General features: G+C 42.0%; 1 protein-coding gene across 4 annotated transcripts in view; it reads right to left on the minus strand.

Annotated features, from left to right (window-relative positions):
- Positions 1-4538: 4538 nt before the first annotated feature.
- The window catches only part of UBA2 (ubiquitin like modifier activating enzyme 2), a 40972-nt gene continuing 24335 nt past the window's right edge, over positions 4539-21175 (minus strand). For 2 of the 4 annotated variants that reach the window (XM_040446192.1, XM_040446189.1), the window contains 5 exons: positions 16946-17101; positions 15034-15130; positions 10842-10947; positions 9121-9257; positions 4539-7658 (listed from right to left, as the gene is read on the minus strand). In XM_040446192.1, the coding sequence (XP_040302126.1) occupies positions 7477-7658; positions 9121-9257; positions 10842-10947; positions 15034-15130; positions 16946-17101 (678 nt within the window). In that variant the 3' untranslated portion in view covers positions 4539-7476. Of the gene's footprint in view, positions 7659-9120; positions 9258-9756; positions 9809-10841; positions 10948-15033; positions 15131-16945; positions 17102-21175 lie in introns of those variants that run through there. The other 2 variants (XM_040446190.1, XM_040446193.1) reach the window with 2 other exon arrangements.

Raw genomic sequence — 21175 nt, forward strand, 5'->3', positions numbered from 1 at the left:
CTCCGCTGAGTGGCGCGCGCGGCGGAGGAATGCGCGCTCGGAGGCGCCGGGCCGCGCCCCCTCCTCCCGGCCGCCGCGCGGGGGGCGGAGGGACTCCTTTGTGGGGGCAGGAATGCGAGGAAGGAGACGGCGCTGCGGCCTCTGGAATGTGGGGGGAGTGGCGGCGGCGGCGGCGGCGCGGCGGTGGCCGCGCTTCGCCGAGAGCTCGGAGGGGCGCGGAGGCTGGGCCTGGACGCCGGGGCGTGCAGCTGGGGGCTGGCCTCGGCTGTGGCGCCGCGGTGCGCCCGGGGCCGTCGGGCCTCTGGAAAGGTCCCACATTCCCGCGGGCTGAGCTGGAGGCGGCTCCCCCAGTCCCGGCCGGAATAAGAAATACGAGCAGTTGACAAACGGTTCCCACATCCTCCCATCTCACTAACCAGCGCCGCCACACTTTCAGGCGCTGGGCCGGACTAGTTCAGCCCAGGGCCGAAGCGCTGCGCCTGCCCCAGGACCCAGGAGAGCACTGCGTCGCGTGCAGATGCGCCCCCAGGACCTCGAGTGACCCCTCGACCCCCACCCAGCAGGTCCCGGAGCCAGCCAACAAGCTGCGCATCGGTTTCAGGAGCCGCCGACTACTTAGTGGGGAAGGGGCCGAGTGCTGGGAGCCAGGGTTGGCTGGGGACAGGTCGCAGGCCCCCAAGGCCAGGCCAGGCCGGAAGCAGGCCTCAGGCTAATCCAGTGGGCTAGTGAGCCCCAGATGTGGCCACCCTAGGCAGTCACGAAGAGCTGTGAGGACACTCCCTTTTTCCAGCACCTGCCTTCAGGGGCCCCGGGTGAGGCACCAAGGAGGCTCCTGGAATCACCTGCGCTGCCACAGGTACTGGGACGGAGTGGAGCCTCAGGAACCACATTGGGAGGGAGGAGCAGTGAACGAGAGCTAACTAGTGCTTTGTCTCCCCAAAGCACAAGCTACCGAGTTCTTGTCCTTGTATATTTCAAACAGCTTGTGGAGAAGAAAAGCAAACCATCATCTGTCAAGACCCGGTGGATTCAGAAAACGAAAAACGACCTTGAGTGGAAGACTTTTCACTTTTGCAGGCACTCCCTGCTCAGAGGATTTCAGGAAGGTGCCCACAGTGTCGCTGGGCGCAGGGAGCCTGAATGGGGAATTGTGTCGGTGCAGACTGACCAGGGTGTCCGGCCTCAACATTGATGAGGAGCGCCATTCTCCTCAGTTGGCGTTTGAGCAGTGGCTTACCCAGCAGTTCTTCCCCAGCACCTCTCAGGTCTTGCAAAAATCCAACCCACCCGGCCACCCACCGCCAGCCAAGCTCACGGTGTTGAGGGCAGGTACACGTGGATGCAAGTGTTTGGAGGAGCGAATATCTGGAGGATATCATTGCATGAAAAATGATCTCCACACTCTGAGAAAAGCAAATTAAATCAGCAATGAAGTATCACATTTCACTGACCACATTACTATTTAAAAATGGACGTGGTGAAAGTTGCATATATTTTACTGGTATGAGTGTCAGTTGGCACATCCTGTCAGGAAGAGCAATTTGGTGGTATTAATGGCGTCATACACAAACAAAAATACTCTATGCAGTAATGTTCCAAGAAATGTTTTTTTAAAAAAATTTTAATGTTTATTTATTTTTCAGAAAGCACAAGTAGGGGAGGGGCAGAGAGAGGCAGACAGGATCCAAAGCCTGCTTTACACTGACAGCCGCAAGCCTGATGTGGGCTCGAACTCACAAACCACGAGATCATGAGATCATGACCTGAGCCAAAGTCGCTCAACTTGGGGCACCTGGATGGCTCAGTCAGTTAGGCATCCGACTTTGGCTCAGGTCATGATCTCCCAGTTTGTGGCTTCAAGCCCTGGAGCCTGCTTCAGATTCTGTCTGTCTCTCTCTCTCTCTTTGCCCCTACCCTTGCTTGTGCTCTCTTTCAAAAATAAATAAACCTTAAACAAAAACAACAAAAAGATCCTCCTCCTGTCTCTCCTTGTAATCTGGCTTCCATCAGATCCCCTTATCTGTCTGTAGTGTCTGGACCCCAATTATAGACACAAGTCAGGTTTTTTTCCCCACGGTCTTGGGACACATTCAGATGCCAATCAAGTGTGGCTGTCTAACTTGGGTTCTGAGGGAAGAGGGACGGCACACAACCAAACTCCACATGGAGGAGTTGCTGGGATCCACTCTTCTTTCCCTCCTCCAGGTTGCAGCAGTCTTTACCCTTATGAAATAGTACTTCCTAGGGAGAGCAGCAGGAAATCTTTCACTTGAAGCCCAATCGTACCTCTCCCAGCTCAGCTCCTAGGGCCAGTCTTCCCACGCACAGCACCAGACCCAAGGTGTGTGTTCTCTACTGGGAGGGCATGTACTGGGAGCTGTCCCCAAAGGGATTTTTCCATCCCCTCCTTTGAGGCCCAGCTTTTTCTATCAGATTGAGTCCACCAATTTCCCCTGGTCCTGGTATCCCCCCTTTGGCCTCTTCAGAGGCACAGAAGAGTCAAAGCCATGGACAGGCTTGGTTCCCCAATCTAAGAATTAGGGTTAGGATGTGATAATTTCCTCTTCCTTCCTTCCTTCATCAGGGAGCAGTTGGTCCTTCCTTGGAAGGACCTTCCCTTTCTTGTCCTGAAACCTTATCCTGCACCCAGGAAAGGGCATTTATACACAAACTTTGTGTGTGGCAAACAAATACCCAGCAGGTCTGCAGTTCCATGGGGCAGGGGGTGGGGAGCATTTGGGAATGTTGATTCCAACAGCTTTTGGTATCACATTTTTGAGCTTGAGGTTGGTGTTCATGACTCAGTGCTGCTGGAAGCAGATGCTGGGACCAATTGGGAACCTGGACAACACAGAAGATGTGGGTCCTCAGATCCCCATCCTACCGCCTATTGCTACCTTGAGTTTCTCTAAGAAGTTGAGTTTCTGTGAATAGTCCTTAGTGTCTTACTGCTTTCAAAGGTTTCTACACAGGCTGTCAAGGTTTTCTCAGTGTGGCACGGCACAGAGTAGGGATGCAATACATGTTTATAGAATGAATGACACTGTACACAATGCCTACATTTTTCTGAGATTGACCTGAGAAAGTGAATTGTTGGTGGATCTTTTTTTTTTTTCTGACAGCGTGCACAGGCAAGCAGGGGCAGAAAGGAAGAAAGCGAGCATCCCAAGCAGGCTCACGAGGAGCCCCACTTTGGCCTTGAACCCACAAGGTTCAGATCATGATCTGAGCCAAAATCAACAGTCAGATGCTCAACTGACTGAGCCACCCAGGCACCCGTTTTTTAAAATAAGCTCTACACCCAATATTGGGCTTGAACTCACCACCCTGAGATTGAGTGGCATACTCTACTGACTGAGCCAGCCAGGCAATCCCGTTGGTGGATTTCTAAAGTAAAAGCCTGAGGACCCTGGAGCATTTGTACATTCTAGTAAAATTTTTCTGAGCCTTTGCCTATGTAAGTCATCACTTGTTGCAAGATTAAAAATGTTTAAAGCTGAGTCAATTAGCAAAACTCCCCAAAATGTTATCAGAATAACATAGTATCTTCAGAATATAATCAAACTGCACAGCATCATCATAATCCTGTAGTTCAACTTGATTTTTTTTTTTTTTAATTTTTTTTAACATTTATTTATTTTTGAGACGGAGAGAGACAGAGCATGAACGGGGGAGGGGCAGAGAGAGAGGGAGACACAGAATCGGAAACAGGCTCCAGGCTCTGAGCCATCATCAGCCCAGAGCCCGACGCGGGGCTCGAACTCCCGGACCGCGAGATCGTGACCTGGCTGAAGTCGGACGCTTAACCGACTGCGCCACCCAGGCGCCCCCAACTTGATTTTTTTTAGTGAGAGCAGTTCAAAAATTTCTCAAAACTCTTGGCTGGAATTTATTTTAAATTAGTTGCAGGGGACAAAAAAAAAAAACTTCCCTCTGTGTGCAGAATGCAAATAATGTATTCCCAGTATGAAAGCGTCTATAAAAATACTTCTCTAAATATATCCTTCTGGAAATGGTCAAAATGGAGATGCTGGGAGGCCTTTACCACCTCCCCAAGACACAATGACTAGAAATATCTGCCATCATCCTTTCTTCCCTGCTTTGACTTTTTAAGTTTCGATTTTCTATAGATTACAAAAGGCTAGTAGGAAGCTTAAATTTGCCCATGTTCCTTGGCCACAGAGCAGGTCCTCTCCAGATGCCTTCAGACGCCTGCTACCGATGGGCAATTTTCAGGAACAGGAACACCTATTATGAACCAAATGTTTTCTACAACTTCTAAGCGAACCACTAATCTACTGGGAGCAACTTGGCTATCTTGATTCTATGGAGACTCAAGTGAAAGAGAATTCTTCCTAAGTCACAGCCTAGCAACAAGGACACAGAGGACTTCATAAATGTTGGACCCAGGAATCACTGCAACACTTTCTCATGCCAACTTAGATTTTTAATAACTTTATTGCCTTTTTGATTTAAATCATAGAATATATTCATTACAAAACTTGAAAGTCACATAGGCTCAAAAGGAAAATACAGACTATATATATATATCCACCTTTATTACGAAAGTTTTCAGAGAAAAGTTGGATAGTACAATGAACAATGTATACAGGCTCCACCTAGATTCAATAAATGTTAATTTTATCTTTATTATACATTTTGCTGAGCCATTTAAAAGTTGTTATGAAGCTTCATTTCATTCCTAATATTCCAAGAATAAGGACAGTAGCCTCCATAAGTACATTATTATACCTAAGAAAATAATTCCATTATCACTTTATTCCATTTCCAATTGTCACAAGAATTGTTAAAGTCATTTATTTTGCACTTGAGTTCCAGAATGTCCCACATTCTGTAGTTGTCTCCTAATGTTGTTTGGTTTGTTCCTCTACCCCCTCTATTTCCTGTCAGCTGGAAGTCAGGTCTAGATGGTGGATTAAGTTCAGGTTAACATGGGTTTTTTTTGCCTACGTTCTGTTGTATTCTTCATATCATCTCATTACGAAGCACACATCAAGTTGTCCCATTATTGATGCTAGGTTTGAAGACAGGTTTATAGCGGTGACAGATCAGTCTGTTATCAAAGGTTGATTTTTTCGTTTTGCAAATTATCTTTATAGCAACATTTGAGCACTGTGTAAAGATTCTGCTCAACAGCCTTTTGCAAAAGGTTTTGGCATCCATTGATGTCCGCCTGATTGGTTATTTCATGAAGGGGTCAGGCTATTCTATATTAAAACACTGAATCCTCTCATACATGCCAAGTATGCAGATTGATCTTTGAGACAACAGGCTACATAGGTAAACTTGAGTCACCAGACCGTTCCCATTAAGGCTGGAAGATGGTTTGTCAGACTATTTCAGGATAGAGCTGCTGGGGAAAGACCCTTGACGAGCTCTGCATCTGGCTCCCCAACTGAGAAGACAAACTCACATGGGAAAACCATGAACACAAGGCCAAATCTAGAGTGTCTCCATGCTCCAGGTATGTGGAGGCAGCTTGGATCTGCTTAGTCTACTTGGGCAATACCTCTGTGTTGGACCTGCCTTGCTGACCCTGATTTTATTGAAACAGGTAGAAAAGGGACAGACCCTGCTGGAAAAGGTAGTAACAGAGTTGTAGAGACAAAATGCACTGGTCTCCCAAAACACAAGCGTATCTCTACAGATCAAACTGGTACTCATTGCCATGTACATTAAAATGGAAAAGAACATACATATACAAAATGTTGAAAACACATGGACAGTTGAGTCTAAAGGGGCACTGTGAGGTTTTAGGAATGGAATTTCCAAACGGACCATGATCACCAGTGACCAACCAGTTAACTGAAACATTTCTGAGAGGTGGTATTCCAGAATATTTCATTATTGTCTGTTACATAGTTTTGTCATTTTGAGATTTTCTTTTTCCTGGAGGAAAATGGAACATCTTCTAAAAATCTAAAGGTAAAGTGAACCTCACAGACTCCTATAGTTGTAGGTGGGGATTCAGCTTGCTCACTGCTGTACTGAAGGCTGGAAGTCAGTCCATCTTGTGGGCATCAAGCAGCATGCTCCTGAGGGCTGAGTCTTGTTCAACATGATTTTCTGAAGGCTTTGATTACATTCTGAATTTACAAATGATATAAAACAAGGAGTAAGAATTAATAAGCTAGATGGCAGAATAAGAATTACACAAAGGGGAACAAAACAATGAGCTATCAACTTGAAATTTGAATCGACTGTGGTCAAAACCACCAACGGCCAAGGTACAGAATGGGGGAAAACAGCTTCAGGGGGTTTCTATTATCTGAAAATTCAAGGCACATCTGTGTGAAGAGAGAAGAACCCTAAGGGCCAGGGTACTCTAAGGTCCTGGGCAGAGACATAGGTGCTGATCCATCTAGTGCTGGTCTGGCCACATCTGTATGCTGGAGTTGGGCTCTAAATGGTACACTCAAGAAGGGACTTTGATGAATTGGGGGTTGGAGGGGCAGCCCAGGGAAGACTGCAGAATGGAGAAGACTCTCCCCTGCTCTGGAATCTCAAAGCCAAGGTTCTATGTTACTGGGGCTAGGCAAAGACCACTTAAATGAATTCTCAACAAAAGCCCAGTTGTTTACAATCCAAACTTAAAAAGCAACATTGCCATTAAAAATTTTATTTTAGAAAGTACTCATCTATGGCAAACCGTGGAGGTGATTTTTAACCTTCACATCCATTATGAGTTAGTTTTTTAGAAGGGAAGGATTTTGCATGCCTGCAGTAGTATATAAACCCAATAAGGCAGCAGAAACGTGAACTCTGCAGGCTCGTATAACAAGTATGCAGATGCCATTTATTTGGTCCATAAGTACAGTGTAGTCGTATTTGAGTTCTACAAAACACCAAATATAAATAACCTGAAACTGTAACAATACACAAAAATTGGCTTCTTACACAGACATACCAGGCAGTACAAGCTGAAAACTTGAGTAAATTAACATTGTTTTACATTAATATACATAGTGCCAGTTAACATTTAAAAACAAGTTTCAATGCATAGCACGTGATACTTCTTTGAATCTGTTTCAGTCAGTTAAGAGTATGAAAATGGTTAGATCTAGGCTAAAAATAATTCTTCTTCTAACCAAAAATAAAGGCATAATATTTATAACCAGGTATCAACTTTACTAAACCACAATATTTTAAAACTGTTAAATGATACCTAAGGGTATTTACATTAAAAAGGCAACATGCATTGTGGTGTTTTATCTCATGACTGGTTATGCACACACTTTGTTCAAAGGGCTTTAAAACTATAATCCTACTTTCAATACAGCATACTGCAATGTTTCTAATTGTTCTAGCAAAATGAATGCTTTCAAAGGGAGCAGAATCATCTTCAGGTCAACGGTGTCAATTTTTTCCCTTTGGAACAAAGGACATAACAAATAACCTGGTTCTGCCCAGATGACCTACTGCAGTTAGGAGGGTTCTGTTTAGAGGCATTTCTGTTCAATCTAATGCTATGACATCGTCAAGCTCTTCTGTCTGTTCTGTGCGTGACCTCTTTGCACTGATATTCTCTTTCTCATCTAATTTCCTCTTGCGACTTCTCTCTTCTTCACTGATGTCAGCATTATTTGAAGGACCTTCTTCATCTGAATCAACTATGAGCACATCATCTTGCTCTTGTGCTTATTTCAAAAAAAAAAGGAAAAAATGGTTAAAAGTGTGGGCGTTACTAGTGATTCACTAATATTTTATGAAAGTGAAAAGTCAGCATTTCCAATATACATCAAACTTAAGAATAGCTACCCTTAGGGAACCTTCACTTTATACATTATACATTTCTGTACTGTTTTAATGTTTTCTGTAACGAGCACCTATTTTTGTTTTCTAATCTAAACAAAAAAACCGTAACAAGCATTATGTAACTCAAATTATTATAGCTCCTCGTTTCTATTTCTCCAACAAAAAAGGGGAGGGTGCATATCCTAATACTGGTAGTGGTGGTAATAATAATAATAATAAAACAACAACAACAACAACATATACATAGCACTTACAAGGTGCCAGGAACTGTTCTGAGCACTTTGCATATAACAACTCATTTAATCATCACAACAACCCTATAAAGAAGACAATAATATTATCCGTTTTCTAGAAAAGGAAACTGAGGTACAGAGACTGACTTGCCCAAGGCCACACAACAGCAGAAGTCGAGGCCAGGATTCAAACCCACACAGTGGGCTCTATAGTGCATGCTCTTAACTTTACACTACAGTTGGTTTTGTGTACCACCCCCCATCCCACGCCTGCCAAACCAAAGGCAGAGTACCTGCCTATCTTACTCATGGCTAAAGCCTCCCAAACCCCATGGTAATGGATCAATCAATGCATATTTCAAATTATGATTTTTTAAAAATGACCACTGTCCCTTCCTCATAGGAGAATGATAGACTTTTCCATTTCTGGAGGAGAAAAAAGGTCATGAACCCATGGCTCACAGGTGGGCCATGCTCTAGTTAGTCTCAAAATTCATCTTTAAAATTCTGAGAGGACAGGAGAACCAAGAACAACCATATTCCAAAGAACACCAAAAACTTGGGGTTAAAAAAAAGTTAACTTTAGTTTCCTGACTGAAAAATGAAGAGAGGAGGGTTGCGTGATGTGAGCAGGTAGTAAACATCCAAATCCGAGCACAGTAAATCACCAAGCACTAGCACTGAAAACTCAGGGTAACAGAGTTCCTGATGCACTTTATCAAAGTCATACCGGTTCTCAGGAAACTGTGAAATTCTAAAATTCTATACTTACCGAGCATCTGTTCACTCAACAGAGATGCATTGATTTGCTTCCCCTATTTAGGGGGAAACAAGCATACAAAATCCAAAACTACTACCAAGAATGAACTGTCTTCACACACTAGTAAACTCAGTGACACTTCTAGTTTTAAAAGCCCACTAACAAAAAATAATAGTTCCTATTTTCCATAAGAATTAAAACAGCCAATGCCAAACCAATCTACACCTTTAACAATCCTACAGATTTCTATTTTACGGTAAAATTCGTAAAATACTCATAGTTTGTTTCTATATAATGTCTTGCTTGGTGGGTTAATTAACAAAATGCTGGCTGGCTAGGGCCATGACTCACCAGTGGACGTGGAAGGCTGAGCTCCATCGTCACTGCCATTGGTTATGCTTTTGGCAGCATCTTCAGCCTGTTTGGGCCCCACTTTTTCTGGGGCATCACCAACAACTTCAAATTCAACATCCTTCCCTAGGTCCTCACTGTAAAATAATCAGACACTATAAAACTGGACCCCATGACAAAGGCACACCAGAGAGACACTGTTCCTCAAAGCTCCAAGTGCATTTACTATGTACACACCAAATATACAGATGCTGATTTTCAAAGAGCTAAAATTAAAAATAACACTGCACACAACAAATTTCTGTTGTTAATTCAAAACTCCACTTCAAGTGTTCAATACCACTGCCCCTTCAAATCAGGGAAAAGGTTTTTTTAAAAATGTTACATAACTTTCACTTCTAGAGCAGAAAACGGAGTCTAAAACTTTGTGGCCCAATGTTGCTCTTAAGGCATTATTTCTTTAGCTACCAGGTGAAGAGTCTATACACTCAACCCTGATCTTGACCAAAGTAATTTGGCGTTTAAGGAACAGGGTTACATGGACTCTGGGTCTCCCCACCATCTTTACTGGCAGTACCCTGATTTTGTAACACATTTGCAAAAACATGTATGAAAGTTTAATGCATGAAAGTCAAACAAAAGACTTACATGTTATGTTATAAGGGGGGAGGGTTCTGTTCCCAAGGAGCTAAAAAATATGATAAAAAAAAAAAAAAACCCTAATTATGCCTCCTCTTTAGACACCATCTGATATTTCCATTTTACTGTAGATCTACTTTCATTGTTTTTTCTTGTGAACTTGAACACGAGCACACCACGAACATCCAACGGTGTCTAATTGAGACTAGGGATCACACCCTAGCAAAAATTCTCTTTGACTCAATTGTCTAACTTTGTGAAACTAATAACTCACTTACTAATAACTCACATTCAGTCTTCCCTGTCATTTTATGCTTTTTATAAACCAAGTATATAAAATGTGATATTCTCCAAACAACTACACAAACTGTATGTTTGTAAAGAGATGGCAATACTGGCAAAACAATCAGATGCAGACAGCAACCCTCCATGTTTGTAAGATAATGCCCAAAGTCCTAAGTTGGTGTGCAATTTAGGTGTGTCAATGGGCATGCACAAAAGTGCACTTTATTTGACAGGTAAACATACCAAACTGGAAGACTATCTGTATTTTAACTGTGTTATATACATGCAAATACTCTGTAATGCAAGCACTTTGAAGTTTTTTTATAAAATGGGCAGAACATTAAAAAAAAAAAAGTGATTCAAACATCTGTAATTCTTTTCATTATCTCATTATTAAGATCACAAGTTAAATTTGTGTTTTATGAGGGAAATTATTTCTTCCTTTCTTCTAATGAATCGTTAAAATGGTTGAAATTTTTATTTTAGTTCAACTATCAAAATGAACTCATCTCTGATTATAACTATTCAAATGCTTGGATTTCTACCTTTTCTAGGTCTTTCTGATCAGACACCACTGATGATAGTTACCCTTAAACATTTTTTGCCTATTCCTTTTATTTCAGAATTCCCCAAATTCCTCTGTAGGTCAAGCCTCAAAGGAACTGAGTAGCCAACTCAAGCAAATATACCATATGGTTTCAAGTGAACAGCAGGGCTTACGGGTAAGAAAGCATCTTTTTCTTCACTCTTTAAATATTCAAATAATTTCTTACACTTAAAATATTAATAGTTCCCACCTATGAAGGATGTTGATCAATAAAGTATAGTCCTGAAGGAAATCATCTGCTTGAAGCCGGCTCCCATTTCTAATTCCAAATTCTGACAGCTTTTTATGATTGTTAGCTAAGAAATTGGAAAGAAATTTAGATACTAAAGTTATATTTCCACAGAGCAGTCACATTAGCTATAAAAAGGTTAATCCCCCCTCTATAAGCTCAATTGTCATCCCCTCAAATTCGTATGTTGAGGCCCTAACCCTAGGCACCTCAGAATGTGAGAGAGTGGTTTTTTTTTAAAAAGGTGATGAAGATATAATGAGGCTGTCAGGCTGGGCATAATCCAACATTTTTCTCAGAAATCAAGGAGAGAGACCTCAAGAGAAAGCAAACCTGTGGATAATTTGATCTTTCGACCTTTCGACCTGGAGCCTCCAGAATTATGAGAAAATAAATTTCTGTCACTTAAGTCACTCTGTCTGCATATTTTGGAATGGTGGCCCTAGCAAACTAGTCCACTACAATATTAGACACTTAGAAATTCAGCCCTGAATGAAAGCTCAACTATTAAAACTGTTGCAAAAAAACCCAAACGGTGAGAAATTCTGACACTCTCCCATTCAAACCAAATTAATCTGGAATCCTGAAGGAGTCGAAGACGACTTTTAGAGTTGTTCAACATACATTCTACTTACAAAGAGATTATCTACAACAACTTCACTTTTCAGCAAATTTTACAGAAACATGAGAAAACTGTTGATTTGAATGGATCTTTCCGTTTTTCAACACAAATTTTCAACATTTCTCAATGACAAGTCAGTGGGGACTCCCAAAAATAATCACTCTATAGTTTTAGTTTCCACATGTCATTTCTGCTTCATGCAGCAAAGTACCTAGCACAGCACCCCCTAACACTCAATAAACCTGATACATGGATTAAAATACTCCCATGAAGAACAATTCCTCCAACCCAACTTTTTAGGTCACCACTTCCTCCTACCTACTGTTGGGTCTTTCTGCCTTAATTATCCTTTCTCCCCTGAATGTTCAGATGCTCCTCTCTCTTAACCTATACAAGCACTCAAGTATCATTTACAAAACTGCTTCCTCACTTTGCTCCCAATTTATACCCTCTCCTCACAACAGAGTGCACTTTATTGAATATTTGCTCCATGAGGGACACGCTATATAGAACCTGTTGACCTATACAGTGCCTGGCACATGCTAAGTAAACTGTATTTTAAATTCTAGTTATCGTTAAATGTATGTAATTTTCTATATAATCCAATAATCTTTTTCTTTGTTGGTTATTATTTAGTTGCTTGTAAGGAAAATGCTTAGAAAGGATCCCCTCCTTGAAACCCAGAAACTAATGATGGTTTCTTTTTTTGGAGAGTAAGTGGGGGAGAGAAGTAGAGAAGGAGAGAAGAGCGGAGAGAGAGGGGGGGGGAGGGGGAGAGAGAGAGAGAATCCTTTTTTTTTTTTAATGTTTTTATTTTTGAGAGAAAGAGAGAGAGAGCTCAAGCAGGGGAGGGGCACAGAGGAAGGGGGATAGAGGATCCCAAGTGGGCTGTGTGCTGACAGCAGTGAACCCAATGTGGGGCTCCAACTCGCAAACAGGATCATGACCTGAGCCAAAGTTGGACACCTGAGAGACAGAGAGACGGAGAGGGAGAGAATCTTAAGCAGGCTTCATGCACAGTGTAGAGCCCAAGGCAAAGTTTGATCCCACAACCCTGGGATCATGACCTGAGCTGAAATCAAGAGTCATGTGCCCAACTGACTGAGCCACCCAGGCGCCCCACTACTGACAGTTTCTAATTCTTTTAGGTTTTTTTTTTTTTTTTAAAGTAAATTCTATATCCAACGTGGAGCTCCAACTCATGACCCCAAGATCGAGATATGCAACACTGACTGAGCCAGCAGGGCGCCCCTACAGATTTCTTATTTTAACTTTTTAATCTATCTGGAATGCCTTTAGAGAATGGTAGCTCCTACCCAGACTTCCATCCTCAAGCCCTTTTACATATTCCCTACTTAACTACAAACTCTTCAGATCCAACATGTTAGAAAGAAAAGTAGTCTACTATGCATCTATCCTGGTCAATTAACATCATCTCCAAAGCCAGAGTCCTGGCGACAGTCCTGTACAAGCCCAACAATGACATTTTTCTTCACCTGGCCGACCCATAAACTCTGACTGCAAATCTCAACTCTGTCATCTGCTTATGCCTCAGTAAACAACCCTCACTACCTTCAGTTTTTTCTCCCTAACTGGCCCCCTGCTTCTTCTTTCACATGCTTAACTCCTCCTCTGCAGACTATGCTAGAAGGTAAATACAATACATTCCCTGCTTATAAATCCTGGTGGGAGGAGGTCACTGGGGGAGGACTACAAATACATGTCACATGTATGCCACACGAAGCCCTCCAGCTGTGCCACCACCACCAACCCCACAGCACCCTACTTTCCAGTGAAACAAATAACTGGACGTTCTGAAAGCCTTTTACGTTGTTTCACAAGCTCATGCGTTTTATAGCAGCTGCTGATTCTGCCCAAATGTAGACATTCCCTTCTCTGCCAGGGGGCCTTTACTTCTTTAAGAACTGGCCCAGGAGTCCTTTCTCCTGTGACCCTTCCCCTTCACAAGGCTTCCGACCTTGTGTGCTCTCTTCCTACAGTTATTTCTTAGATTGTAGTAAATCCACTTGTTGACCATCTTTCCTCTCCTTCCAGGCTTTAAAGTACTTCAAGACAGGGACCACTGCCTTATTCATTCTCGAATTATAAACACAGGACTATACCTGTAACACAGGGCCCTAAATGTATTTGAATAAATCCCACCCTTAGTACTCAGTAGCACATGTATGCTGCTACATGTGCTACTGAGAAGGACCAGTGTTAAGCCACTGAGATTCTTGACCAGTTTCCATTTTTAAAGCCCAAGCATTTGAAAGAGCTGGCCAGAACCAAGGGAGAGTGTATCGTCATGGACAAACTTTCTATGTGCATATGAAGACAGCTAGCTAAAATGGGGCTTAAACATTCAACTGGATTCTTAAAACAGACTACTACCTAGCCAAAACAGGGTCTTGAATTACTCATGACCTAGCATCTCAAGCAATTTCTTGACTAGAAACTACAGCCAAGAGGAATCCTGACACTAAGTTTTAATTTAAAGGCTTGACATTTGAATAACCCTATCAGGATCTGACATAGTGTCCTGAATAAATGACCAATGAACAAATGTGTGAATAAATACATCTTATTTTGGGAAAACAGTGCCCAAAGTAATGGTACCATGACAAAATTGGGGATGTGGAGAAATCAACTAAAATGGCAGCGCAAAGAGATGAGCTGCCAAAGTGACCGAAGAGGTGTGGGAACATCTAAGTACACGAAGATTGACTAGCACAGTCTGAAGGGAGCACAACCATAACCAATTCTAAGAAAGCTTCAACAGAACCAAATGCATTGTACTTTATATAACAAATGCATTAACAAAAGGGATGACAACCTGCTTGAACTTTTGAAAAGGAAAGCCTAGAAAGCCTGGAAAGCCAAAGGTGTGCAATGATTTTCAGTACTACTTTCTGCTCTATGGCAGGCTATCAAGGCTTCTCTGCTCTTTGACAAAACACCTAATAGCCTTGGGGTGCCTAGGTGGCTCCGTCAGTTAAGTGTCTGACTCCTGATTTCCACTCAGGTCACGATCTCATGGTTGTGATCGAGCCCTGTGTGGGCTCTGAGCTGGGTGTGGAGCCTGCTCAAGATTCTCTCTTGCCCTCTCCCTATGTACCTCCCATCCCATCCCCATGCGCACTCTCTCTCAAAACAAACAAAACCCCTTAATAGCCTTAAATTACCCTAACGGCCAGAGCAATGTTCCCATTACTAATTTAGCTTCAAGGATCCAGGCAAGGATAGTCCTTGTTAGTGGACTAGAGCATTATGGTCACTGTAAACATAACTGTGCACTGGGTTCTTGAGAAACAGTCCCTGAGACACCCTGACAATATGGAAGTCCCCACACCTGGAACTGTGGTGATCCCAGCAAGACAGTGCCACCTAGGGAGTGCACTTTCGTGACCAAACATTGCCCCTTTCAGCTGTGATACCGAGCAATATGCACAATGAACAGACTCATGTTACTTCTTCATGTATATAGTTTCTACCCAAATGAGGAGAGTGAATAAATGCAACGTGTAATACCTTCTGTCTCTCCCTCTTCTGAAGATATTAGGATAGTTCCTTTCCCATCTTCAATTTGGACATCTGGTGCTACCATAGCAAATTTTTCTTTCACGATCTAGAAGACAAAAAAATTTAACATATTAATATATGTAGTTAAAGACCATAAAAAAAGAAAAAGAAAAAACAGACATTTTCCCCCCATACTTTCCCGTTCCATCGGAAATGGAAAGGGGGCAAGTTGTTCTTTAGGACACCCAGGACACGCAGAAAGCACTGGAAATTCACCCAATTACTCCATGCCCATGCTGTCCACCTTGTACTCCCATGTTTGACCACTGAGAACATTCAGATAAAACTTCCTCCAAATGGGAGATTGCAAACTCCCGACTGGCTCTTGGTATTCCCTACAGATTAGATACTGAGCTAGACATTTAACACATTTCATCTTAGTCTCTAAGCCAATCCTGTAGTGGAAGATGTTCTATAGATGGAAAATTTATAAGACAGATTCTTGGATTAGTCTTCCTCTTCCCAAGTGCCATCTCTCTTTAAATTTCAAGATGGATAGGGGCGCCTGGGTGGCTCAGTCGGTTAATCGTCCAACTTCAGCTCAGGTCATGACCTCGCAGTTTGTGGGTTTGAGCCCTGCGTGGGGCTCTGTGCTGACAGCTCAGAGTCTGGAGCCTGTTTTGGATTCTGTGTCTCCCTCTCTCTCTGCCCCTCCGCCACTCATGCTGTCTCTCTCTCTCTCTCTCTCTCTCTCTCTCAAAAATAAATAAACACAAAAAAAAAATTAAAAAAAAAAATTTTAAGATGGATAAAGAGTGGTAACAATCTGTGAAATACTAGCTGCTTTTAGAAATGACAGGGGAAGGGCACCTGGGTGGCTCAGTTAATGTCCAACTCCTGATTTCAGCTCAGGTCATGATCTCACTGTTCACTGACAGTGTGGAGTCTGCTTGGAATTCTCTCTCTCCCTCCCCAACTCGCTCATGCTCTCTCAAAAGAAATAAATAAACATTTTTAAAAAATAACAAGGGAATTCTCTAAAGGTCATATTACCCTAAAAATAGTAGACTTGCCTTTAAGCTCAAGAATGAGTACATACCAACTACAACTATTTCCTAAGGAACCGGGTGGGGCAATCAGCCTCTGCTGGCCAGTATACCAAATCCTGCTGCTTCTCCATCAAAACGTAAGCTCAAATCAATCTGCCCTATGTAATCAATTCTGGGAGAAAGGCTATTCCCTCTCAAGCAGCCTGGGCCGCAAAGGTCTATGCCCCCTATGTTGGGTAAATATGAAACATGATGATGAACGTTATCAGAAAGCAATCTGAAGTGATCCCCAAAGTAGGAAGTAGCATCCATTCAGGCCATTTTGGAAATCTTCCCAAACACAGAGAAACTAACCTAACCAATTTAGGAAGAACCTAAGGACCAGACCACACACTAAACTTCCATTTCCCTCACTCCACAGCGCCACTGGTATATCCAGATGCACAAATGCTGCATTTCCTAAGACGCCAACTTAACACACCAAAATCAGGACCCTTACTAGACCATTTAAGGATACCGTCTGTCAGAAAACACAATTCACACACTATCTGCTAACAGTGTCTCTTGCTTGCCAAGAAACTGTGTCACCTCTGTACAACCTGTGGTGCATATTCCATCCAAATTCATCTATTCCTTTCTGGGATGTGAGGCACATATTCTGGAACCACAGACCAAAAACGTAGTAGGAACCCAGACAGTAAAGCAACCTAGAATATCAGAGCAATGCACTTTAGCAGTCAGAGCCTTTCACAGTAATTATGTGGTTTAGTTTGTTATCATGTTAAACTATACCGCAAAAGGGACCCTACGTTTTCTTTTTTTTTAGGAAAGGAAAACGAACCTTGTGGAAGATTACTAGCCTGTACACTTACCTTATCCTGTAATGTGAGAACAGTCACTTTGTGTACATTCAGCCGAACAGTCACCTCTGGCTTGCTGGCACATACATAACAGTTAGGGTTAGGAGGATCCAGTGCACAAGGCACAAGAAGCTTCTTTCTTGGGTTTGGTTGTTTGTTCAAAAAAATCTTTGGAGAAAAAATACAGGCAGAAAGCAGAAATCTTATGCTTTTATATACCATATAATTTGAAGCCTACGGTCTTCTTTACTGCACGGTCAATAAAAAATGACTTAAATAGGGGTACTTGGGTGGCTCCCTTAAGCATCTGACTCTTGATCTCGGCTCAGGTCACGATCTCATGGTTTCTGAGTTCGAGCTCCGCATTGAGCTCTGCACTGACAGGAGAGTCTGCTTGGGACTGATTCATTCATTCTCATTCTCCCTCTTTCTCTCTCTCCCTCCCCCTTCCCCGCCACCAGCTCCGCATGCTCTCTCTCAAATAAACTTTAAAAATGACTTAAATCTTCCCTTCTAGATGGCAGAAAACATAAAGAAAATCATGGCCTTTTTAAGAGACTGATTTTCTTTCAACTTTCTTTAACAGTTAGTGATCATGTGAAAGGCTGTGTTTACTGAAAAGAAATCTTGAAGACTCTCTAAACTATTCTGCAAATTAACAGCGAATTAAGGGCCTAGCTGTATTCATCTCTGATATCATTTTAAATCAATTTTGGGGTATCTTCCTAGTGGTTATTCTTATCAATTTTAAGCCACCCTCCCAATAATAAATACCAATATGCTAATTTCTCCGAATAATGGTAACACTTTCACAGATGCATGGAACCAATGTGCTGTTTCTTTTCAAGTTGTCTTTGACGACTACAACATTAATGTTTATATAAAGAAAAGAAAAAGTGATGTACTTCAGGCAATATTAGCACCTATTTACGATTTCCCAAGCATACAAACAAAAAATAAAAGCCAATGAAAAATTTAAAAATTGCAATGGATAAAAAACTTGCACTGAAATTTAAAAAGGTCCCAACTAAGGGACGCCTAGGTGTCTCAGTTGGTTAAACATCTGACTCTTGACCTCAGCTCATGATCTCCTGGTTCCTGGAATCCAGTTCTGCTTGGGCTCTGTGCTGACAGTGTGGAGCCTACTTGAGATGCTCTTTCCCCTTCCCCTGCTCATGCACACAAGCACGCTCTCTTTCTCTATCTTAAAAAAACAAAAAAAGGTCCCAAACTTAACGTCATTATTACTTTACTACAAAGTTCAGCAAACACTAGCAAGATCAATACAAACAAAGGTCAAAAGAACACTAGAAGTAAATACACAAATTTCTCACTTTGTGATGACCATGTTAAGTGTGGCCACCTGCTAAGACGAATTTTAAAGTGGAACCTCAGATTCCCCAAGCTTAAAGTAAATCCTGGGGTGCCCAGCTGGCTCAGTTGGAAGAATATGCGACTCATGGGGTGCCTGGGTGGCTCAGTCAGTTAAGTGTCCAACTTTGGCTCAGGTCATGATCTCATGGTTTGAGTTCGAGCCCCATGTTGGGCTGTGCTGACAGCTCAGAGCCTGGAGCCTGCTTCGGATTCTGTGTCTCCCCCTCTCTCTGCCCCTCCCATGCTCATGCCCTCTTATCTCTCAATAATAAATGTTAAAAAAAAAAAATTAAAAAAAAAAAAAAAAAGCATGTGACTCTTGATCTTGGGGTTGTGAGTTCAAGCCCCATGATGGGTGTAGAGATTACTTTTTAAAAAAAAGAAGAAAAACCAAATCCTGTGAGAGGCAATCAAGTGCGGGGAGGAGGGCTCCTGTAGCAACAGTATTGCTAGAAGTTAGTCATTGTATTGGCAAGGTCAGAGGCAGGGTTCAATGGGGAAAACAGATTTGTTTGATCTAAGCTTCACTAGGAAGATAACTGTATGAAGGGAAATCGACAGTAACGGAAGCAACTGCTAACCCTGTTGATGCCCAGGCTAATACTATTAATTCACCTTAAAATTCACTTATAAATGTGAGCCAAAAAATCCAGACATAAACATCATTAACCCAAGAGGGAAAAAGCTGAGTAAAAAGAAATGAGAAGGATGTTATACGAACGAGTAGATATTTTAAATAAATTCAACAATTGATAATGTTTGTGAGCTCAAAGGGATGCATACTGTAGCCACAGGACAAACTCAGGCTGCTAGAAGGTAGAAATCAAAAATGAAGTTCTTAGGGGCGCCTGGGTGGCTCAGTCGGTTATGCATCTGGCTCTGGCTCAGGTCATGATCTCACAGTTCGTGGGTTTGAGCCCTGTGTCGGACTCTGTGCTGACAGCTGGAAGCCTGGAGCCTGCTTCAGACTCTGTGTCTCCCTCTCTCTCTCTGCCCCTCCCCCACTTATGCTCGGTCTCTCAAAAATAAATAAAATGTAAAAAAAAAAAAAAAATCTAGTTCTTAGAAATTAAAATTTTGACAGTTAAGAAAAAGAATTAAACCAAATCAAGGTAGCAGACTGGCAATGATTCTACACCCATTCACCCCAAAACTACATGGAAACAATAAAAAATATTTTAAGAGTAAATCAATAATAGCACTGAAAAGTATGTGTACCACTGCAGAGTAGGTAGTTTTTTAGAAATTCCTAAAAACTGGGACATCCAACTTGATTTCGGCCAAGTTCATGATCTCGCAGTCTGTGAGTTCGAGCCCCACATCTGGCTCCACACGAACAGCACAGAGTCTGAGATTCTCTCTTTCCCTCTCTTTCTGCCCGTCCCCTGCTTGCACTCTCTCTCCCCCAAAATAAACATTAAAAAATATATATGCATATATGTATTTCAAAATTCCTAAAAATAAATTGGTCTTTTCATGTCAACATTATAGTAAAAAGGAGAACATAAATGAGCAAAAATATGCGCTAGAAGTATTTTCAGGAAGTTTTTTAAATTGCTAAGCTGTTAAGAATGCAAATCATCTTCAGGCAAACTCAAAGTGAAAGCAGGAATCCAAAGAGAATGTCCAAGTGGCTTTGGTTTTAAAAGATAAATCTAGGAGCGCCTGGGTAGCTCAGTCGGTTGAGTGTCCGACTTCGGCTCAGGTCATGATCTTGCTGTCCTTGAGTTTGAGCCCCGCGTCGGGTTCTGTGCTGACAGCTCAGAGCCTAGAGCCTGTTTCAGATTCTGTGTCTCCCTCTCTCCCTGCCCCTCCCCCACTCATGCTTTGTGTCTCTCTCTGCAAAAATAAATAAACTTTAAAAAAAAGAAAAAATTAAAAGATAAATCTAGTCCATCCCTCGTGCATGTAGAACTCTCTAACAGAAACTCCCATAAAGCAAGGACCTAGAAGAGGAGGCAAGTGAAGAAGAGGAGGAAAATATCTTTCCCACAAAAACAGCAAGACAGAGGATTGTGACCTCGGTGCTTAGGGGAGCAGGGAAATATCTTCCTTCATGTTTCATTACAGTAGGACAGGGCTCATGCAGACTTGCAACTTGGATTAGAGGAGCTGAAAAACTAAAGCCGAAAATTTTAAAGTAGTACTGGATTGGTAGGATGCCAGGCACCCAGATATAAACAAACACAAATCCTCTTTGAAGTACACCTTCAATAAGTCCTTAAGAATTGTCAGACAGTTTTAACTAACACTAAGTTGATTAAAAAAAAAAAAAACAAAAAAAACCCCACAAATCATATACCACACAGGCCAAAAAAATACTATGATATCTAGCAGAAAGGACAGTACATACATCCATAAAAACTTTAGACATTATCAAAGAACATAAAATAGGTTTAAAACAGAAAAGGAGATTGAAAAACATGAAGAAAACAAAAACATGAATGAAGGAGAGAACTAGAAAATGACAAAACAAAATTGAAAAACCATACAGAACTCTTAAAATTGAAAAAACTTTATAAGGAACCATACAATGAGTCTAAGAATTCAGTAAAACTCTGGAAACTGTTAGAAGCAAACTAGCTTATAAAATAAGAGAAGCAATTATATTTTCCTTTTTACTGTAACTTCCAGGAAACTTAAAAATGAGCTCATAAGGTTACTACTGGAACAATGTTTTTTCCACTGCTTTAATCAATTTTATTGTTTTAATTTTTTAGGTGCTCTGTTTAATGTGCTTTTTAGAGTTACTTTTTTTCCCCTAAAATATAGACTACTATTAAAAAGAGGGTGGACTTGGGGCACCTGGGTGGCTCAGTCAGTTAAGCGTCCGACTTTGGCTCAGGTCACGATCTCATGGTCCGTGAG

Source organism: Herpailurus yagouaroundi, unplaced genomic scaffold, assembly GCF_014898765.1.
Source record: "Herpailurus yagouaroundi ecotype Mexico unplaced genomic scaffold, PumYag 194, whole genome shotgun sequence".
Taxonomy (NCBI): domain Eukaryota; kingdom Metazoa; phylum Chordata; class Mammalia; order Carnivora; family Felidae; genus Herpailurus; species Herpailurus yagouaroundi.